This window comes from Rhincodon typus, chromosome 27 (assembly GCF_021869965.1).
Source record: "Rhincodon typus isolate 14 chromosome 27, sRhiTyp1.1, whole genome shotgun sequence".
Lineage (NCBI taxonomy): Eukaryota > Metazoa > Chordata > Chondrichthyes > Orectolobiformes > Rhincodontidae > Rhincodon > Rhincodon typus.
Genome location: NC_063358.1, coordinates 42,060,608 through 42,067,777, shown reverse-complemented (window position 1 = coordinate 42,067,777; position 7,170 = coordinate 42,060,608). Strand labels below are relative to the sequence as shown.

The window sequence follows — 7,170 nt, the reverse complement described above, 5'->3', positions numbered from 1 at the left end:
GAGTGAGAGTGAGAGCGAGGCGCAGGATGTGGAGCAGCCTCTGAAATTTATTCCGAGTGACTCAGTGACTAAATTATTTCTGTTTTCTTGTAGTGCCCAACCTCTTGCCCTCCAGGACTGAAAGGCCCACAGGGACTTCAGGGTCTCAAGGTGGGTTGCTCCTAAATCATGGAGCTAAATGTGTTTTATTTGTTTACTTTGCATTTTATATGATGTAATTAGTTTAACACAGCTTAGCAAAATAGTAAAATTCTAAATAGTAGTAAAAGTAGGCTGGTATGGTGAAAAAGTGATCATCACAGTCTACTAGATGCCAATTGCTGTTTCAGCAGAAGCAGAATGAGCAAAGACTAATTCACCAACTGTTACATTTTCATTCCTAGGGACACAAGGGCAAACCAGGACCTCTGGGAGATTCTGGCAGACAGGGACCCCCAGTGAGTATGTTTCAGATCCTTCCTGAATATAGCCACATGGTTCTGATATGGCACCAACATTGACACAGTTATTTTAAATTCCTTTCTTTAATGTTTTAACAAATGGCTTAAGCTGATTAATTCAACTGAGCTCATTGTTGGGCTACAATGTTGCAGATTTTCAACCTAACATCAGCGTTGCAACTGGAGGGAACATCTGGGAAAAATGAGATCCGTGTATGACACAAGTGTGAGAGTAAGAGAGAACAGGAGAAGGAGTTTGTGAGTTGATGTGAGACAGAGAATGGCTAAGAAATTAGGGCACCCTGTGGTGAGCATTGTGAATTGCTGTCTTTCCTGTACCCTCTGGAAGTGGGAGCCAGTGACTAGGATGAAGGGATAGCAGAGAGCACAGTGAGCTATTGGTCAAACACTCTTTCTCTTTAACCAAAGGAAAAAGAAGGTGAACCTGTGTGAATAAACCAGGTGAAGGAAATAGGCTGGATTACAGTCAGATTTGAAATAGAAAACCAAATAGAGAGAGACAGAGAGAAAGAAAGAAGCAACAGGAAGAGTAAGATAGGAATTGATGTAAGAGCAAAATACTGCAGATGGTGGAAATTTGAAATAAAACAAGGCGCTGGAGAAACTCAGCAAGTCTGGTGATATTTGTGGAGAGAAAAACAGAGTTAACAATTGTGTCTGAAACATAAACTTAGAAAATAAGTGCAGAAGTAGGCCGTTCAGCCCTTTGAACCTGCACCAATACGATCATGGCTGGTCATGCAATCTCAGTATCTCATTCCTACTTTCTCTCCAAATCCCTTCATCCCTTTAGCCACAAGGGCCATGTCCAGCTCCCTCTTGAATATATCTAACAAATTCACCCCAGCTGCTTCCTGCGATAAGAGAATTCCACAGGTTGACAACTCTCTGAGTGAAGAAATTCTTCCTCATCTCCGTCCTGAATGGCTTACCCATTATTCTGATACTCTGACCACTAATTCTAGACTTCCCTAACAACAGAAATATGCTTCCTGCATCTAACCTGTTCAGCCCCATCAGGATTTTATATGTTTCTATGAGATTCCCCCTCCATCTTTTAAATTCCAATGAGTACAAACCCAGTCAATCTAGCCTTTCTTCATCCGTTAGTCGGCCAGCCCGGGAATCAGTCTGGTGAACCTTCACTCTTGATTAAGCTTTAAAAACATAAAATATAAGAACTAGGTTAGCCTGGAGCAGTGTTTTTAGAGCAGTAAGACTGGGCTATTTTCTGGGTTTGGAGGTTGCTAAGGTACAAAGATGGCCTTTAGTAGAGTGATGTGCTTTTCCTGTCGGACGTGGGCGATTAGGGAGAGTTTCCATGTTACTGATGATTATGTCTGCAGGAAGTGTGTTTGGTTGCAAATCCTATTGGATCGCATGGATTGGTTGAGCGGCAGTTAGAGGCAATGAGGAATTTACAGGAGCTAGTGGGTGCGATGGATGGCAGTTGCAGGAGGGGAGAAAATCCACAGGTATAGTGAAGTAGATGGGTTACCTCCAGAAAAGGCAGGCGAGGTAGGCAGGTAGTGCTGGCGTCTCCTGTGGCTATCCCCATCTCACACAGGGATACTGTTTTGGAAAGTGTAGGGGGTGATGGACTCCCAGGGAAATGTAGCACTGACAGTCAGGTTTCTGGTACCGATACTGGTAAGGCAGATGAACTCGGGGCATGGTTGGGAGCATGGGACAGGGATATCATAGTGATTACAGCGAAACAGCTCAGAGATGGACAGAACTGGCAGCTTAATGTTCCAGGGTATACATGCTATAGGAAGGATAGAAAGGGGAGCAACAGAGGAGGGGGAGTGGTGCTTTTGATAGCGACAACATTACGGCTGTTCTTAGAGAGTATATTCCTGGGAATACGTCCAGGGAAGTTATTTGGGTGGAACTGAGAAATAAGAAAGGGATGATCACCTTATTGGGATTGTACTATAGACCACCCAATAGTCAACGGGAAATTGAGAAACAGATTTGTAAGGTGATCTCAGTTATCTGTAAGAAAGTAGGGTGGTTATGGTAGGGGATTTTAACTTTCCAAACATAGACTGGGACTGCCATAGCGTTGACGGCTTGGATGCAGAGGAATTTGTTAAGAGTGAACAAGAAAATTTTCTGATTCAGTATGTGGATGTACCTACTAGAGAAGGTGCAAAACTTGACCTACTCTTGGTGACTGACATGTCAGTGGGGGAGCACTTTTAGGCCAATGACCATAATTCTTTTAGTTCTAAAATAGTGATGAAGAAGGATAGACCAGATCTAAATGTTCTAAATTGGAGGAAGGCCAATTTTGGTGATATTAGGCAAGAACTTTCAAAAGTTAATTCGGGGCAGATGTTTGCAGGTAAAGGGATGGCTAGAAAATGGGAATCCAAAATTCAAAAATGAGATAATGAGATTCCAGAGACAGGATGTACCTGTTAGGGTGAAGGGCAAGGCTGGCAGGTGTAGGGAATGCTGGATGACTAGAGAAATTGAGGTTTTGGTCAAGAATAAGAAGGAAGCATATGTCAGCTATAGACAGTAGTAATCGAGTGAATCCCTACAAGAGTATAAAAGCTAGGGAAGTGATTGCTGGGCCCCTGGCTGAGATATTTGTGTCATCGATAGCCACAGGTGAGGTGCCGGAAGACTAGAGGTTGGCAAATGTGGTGCCACTAGTTAAGAAAGGTGGTTAGGAAAAGCCAGGGAACTATAGAGCAGTGAGCCTGACATCGGTGATGGGCAGGTTGTTGGAGGGAATCCTGAGAGACAGGATTTACATATATTTGGAAAGGCAAGGACTGATTAGGGATAGTCAACATGGCTTTGTGCGTGGGAAATTGTGTCTCACTAACTTGATCGAGTTTTCTGAAGAAGTAACAAAGAACCTTGATGAGGGCAGCATGTTGGACATGATCTATACGGACTTTGGAAAGGCGTTCGACAAGGTTCCTCATGGTAGACTGGTTCACAAGGATAGATTACATGGAATACAGGGAGAACTAGCCATTTGGATACAGAACTGGCTTGAAGGTAGAACACAGAGGGTGGTGGTGAAGAGTTGCTTTTCAGACTGGAGGCCTGTGACCAGCGGTGTGCCACAAGGATTGGCATTGGGTCCACTGCTTCTCATCATTTATTAAATGATTTGGATGTGAACACAGGAGGTATCGTTAGTAAGTTTGCAGATGACACCCAAAATAGGACAGGTAGTGGACAGCAAAGATACCTCAGAGTACGATGAGATATTATTCAGATGGGCCAATGGGCCAAGAAGTGACAGATGGAGTTTAATTTAAACATATGTGAGGTGCTGCATTTTGAAAAGGCAAATCAGGGCAGGACTTATAGACTTAATGGTAAATTTCCAGGGAGAGTTGCTGAACAAAGAGACCTCGGAGTTCAGATTCATAGTTCTTTGAAATTGGAGTCCCAGGTAGGCAAGATAGTGAAGAAGGCATTTGGTTTGCTTGCCTTTATTGGTCAGTGCATGGAGTACAGGAGTTGGGAGGTCATGTTGCGGTTCTGCAAGATATTGATTAGGCTACTTTTGGAATACTGCGTGCAATTCTGGTCTCCCTGCTATAGGAAGGATGTTGTGGAACTTGAAAGGGTTCATAGAAGACTTACAAGGTTGTCGCCAGGGTTGGAGGGTTTGAGTTATAGGGAGAGGCTGAATAGGCTGGGGCTATTTCCCTCGAGCGTTGGAGGCTGAGGGGGGACCTTATAGAGGTTTGTAAAATCATGAGAGGCATGGATAGGGTAAATGGACAAGGTCTTTTCCCTAGGGTGGGGTAGTCCAAAACTACAAGGCATAGGTTTAGGGTAGGAGGGAAAAGATTTAAAACGGACCCAAAGGGCAACCTTTTAATGCAGAGGGTGGTGCGTGTACAGAATGAGCTGGCAGAGGAAATGATAGAGGCTGGTACGATTGTAACATTTAAAAGGCATCTGGATTGGTGTATGAATAGGAAGAGTTTAGAGGTATATGAGCCAAATGGGACTAGATTAATTTAGGATATCTGGTCTGCATGGATAACTTGGACCAAAGGGTCTGTTTCCATGCTATCCATCTCTATGACCCTATCTATGAATCACTCAATAGCCAGAATGTCCTTCTGCAGACTACAAGACCAAACCTGCACACATTACTCAAGGTCTGGCCTCACCAGTGCCCTGTATAACTGCAGCAAGACATCCCTACTCTGGTACTCAATCCCTCTCGCTATGAAGGCCAGCATGCCATTAGCTTTCCTCACTGCCTGCTGCACTGCATGCCAACGTTCAGCAACTGTTCCACGATGACCAGGTCTCATTGCACCTCACCTTTTCCTAAACTGCCACCATTCAGATAATAATATGCCTTCCTGTTTTGCCACCAAAGTGGATAACCTCACATTTATCCATATTACATCGCATTTGCTAAGTATTTTCTCACTCAGCCGGTCTGTCCAAGTCACCTTGCAGCCTCTTAGCATCTTCTTCACAGCACACTTCCACCCAGCTTAGTGTCATCTGCTAATTTGGAGACTTTGCAGTCAATTCCTTCATCAAATTGTTAATGTACATTGTGAACAGTTGGGGTCCCAGCACTGAACCCTGTGGTACCTCACTCACCACTGCCTGCCGCTCTGAAAAGGACCTGTTTATTCCATCTCTCTGCTTCCTGTCTGCCAACCAAGTATCTATCCGTGTCAATATATTACCTCCGATATCATGAAGTTTAATTTTGCTTACTAATCTCTTATGTGGAATCTTGTCAAAAGTCTTTTGAATATCCAGATACACGACATCTACTAATTCGCTCTTGTGCACTGTACTGGTCACATCCTCAAAAAAATTCCAGAAAATTTGTCAAGCATGATTTCTCTTTAGTGAATCTAGTTTGATCCTTCTTGAGAATTCCTGGTTGGGATTAGATCTGACCCAAGCAGAGGGATCAGGGTGAGGGTCTTGGGTCTCATGGAGGGGGTAGGTTAGGCTGATGGATTGAGTCATTGAGAATGAGGGATAATCATGCCAATAATTCTCAGCACATTTCTCTGTGATACGACAACTCAAGCACCTCTTCCCTGTGCTCCAAACCAGAGCATTCCTCTGACATGGTCTTTCTAAAGTTAAGCCTTATTCAGCTGGGGCAATAATTCTATATTCCTAGTTACCTGCTGTGTAGCACAGCCAGCAGAGCACTCTATAACCACAACACCTTTAGCAACACAGCATATCCGAAGACACATAACAGGACTGGTGATCAATTCAGATGTACCAAGTCTCAAAGGAGCTGTGACAGCAGAAGACCAAATCCTTGATCAGAAGTGTGGGTTCTAAGAGACATCTTAAAGAAACAAAGAGACCATGACAATGGGGAAGAAAAAAACTTTTAGGGAAATTTCAGACCTTAGGATCCAGGGAGCTGAAGGCACAGAGCCAGATTTGGAGGAGTGTAGAGATTTTTGTGGATTGTAAAACTTGATGAGATTATAGAGATAGACAGAGGTGTATCCAAGGAGTTGAAAACAAGGTTATGCACTCTAAAGTCAAGATTTTGAGGATCAGGGACCAATGTCGATCAGTGAGCACAGAAGTGATGAGTGAACTGGTGTGACTTTGGGTTTGGGAAGCAGAGTTTTGGTTGATCTCGTGTTGATGAAGGGTGAGTGTTGAAGTTGACCAAGAGCATACTGGAGTAGTTCAGTCTGGAGATAGGAAAGGCATGGATGATGAGAACTGTAGCAGTGGATGTAATGAAATAGGACAGAGACAGGTAATGTTATGAAATGGATATAGGCTTTGTGAAAATGTGAATTTAAGGTGATGAAGGTCAAGTTTGGGTCATATTTGCGGACAGAATGATTTAGCCGCCAACAGTAAGGGATGGAGATGGTGACTTGGAAAGATATTTGTGATGGGTCTGAAGACAATGGCTTTAATCTTCCAGTATTTAGTTGGGGGAGATTCCTGCTCATCCAGAATTTGAAATGAGACAAGTGCATGGATGGGTGGAGACCTAGTGGTGACATTGAGCTGACTGTGTAGATAATATCATTAAGGGGCAGCATGGAGATGAGAAATAAGAGGAGGCCAGTGATAGATTTTGGGGAACCCCAGAAGTAACTGTGTCAGAGTAGGAAGCAAAGTCATTAAAGGAGATTCCCTGGCTATAATCGGATGGGTTGAAATAGATGAGGGTAGTTATACCTAACTGGGCAACAGGAGAAATGGTGTTTGTGGATGTTTGGTTCATCATGCCAAAGACTGAGGACAGAACAAGAAGGATGAGGTTAAATAGTTTACCATAGCATGTGTCACACAGGGTAACCTTTCTGATTTTGTTGAGAACTGTAGCAAAGTCAGATACCTGATTGGAAAGGTTTAAACATGGAGCATCTCTATTATCCTCTTCTCCAAGTGCTGAGCTGTCCCAATGGCAGCCATACCTTCTGAGATAACATGATTGGTTCAGTTGAGTTTATCTGAAGGGATTGTCATGCCTGGGATCATTGTTAGTAAAGAGAGAGAAGCTTTTGCTCAGAGGTACTTAGTAAGGTCTAACAAAGGCAACAGGATGGATGGAGTGGGTCTGATATAGCAATCAAGATGTAGCTAGTGGCCTTCCAGCTGAAAGAAATAAAACCAAGGGTTTTCTAACCACTAATGCAGGGCTCTTGTGGCACAATGCTAGTGTCCCTACATCTGAGCCGGGAGGCCTGAGTTCAAGCCC

The 7,170-nt window shown here is 43.6% G+C and overlaps 1 protein-coding gene across 1 annotated transcript in view; it reads left to right on the top strand.

The window, feature by feature from the left end:
* The window catches only part of LOC109921632 (collagen alpha-2(IX) chain-like), an 86,565-nt gene that overhangs the window by 41,305 nt on the left and 38,090 nt on the right, over positions 1–7,170 (top strand). The window contains exons 11-12 of the mRNA XM_048612968.1: positions 94–150; positions 384–437. Coding sequence (XP_048468925.1) covers positions 94–150; positions 384–437 — 111 coding nt within the window. The remainder of the gene's footprint in view (positions 1–93; positions 151–383; positions 438–7,170) is intronic.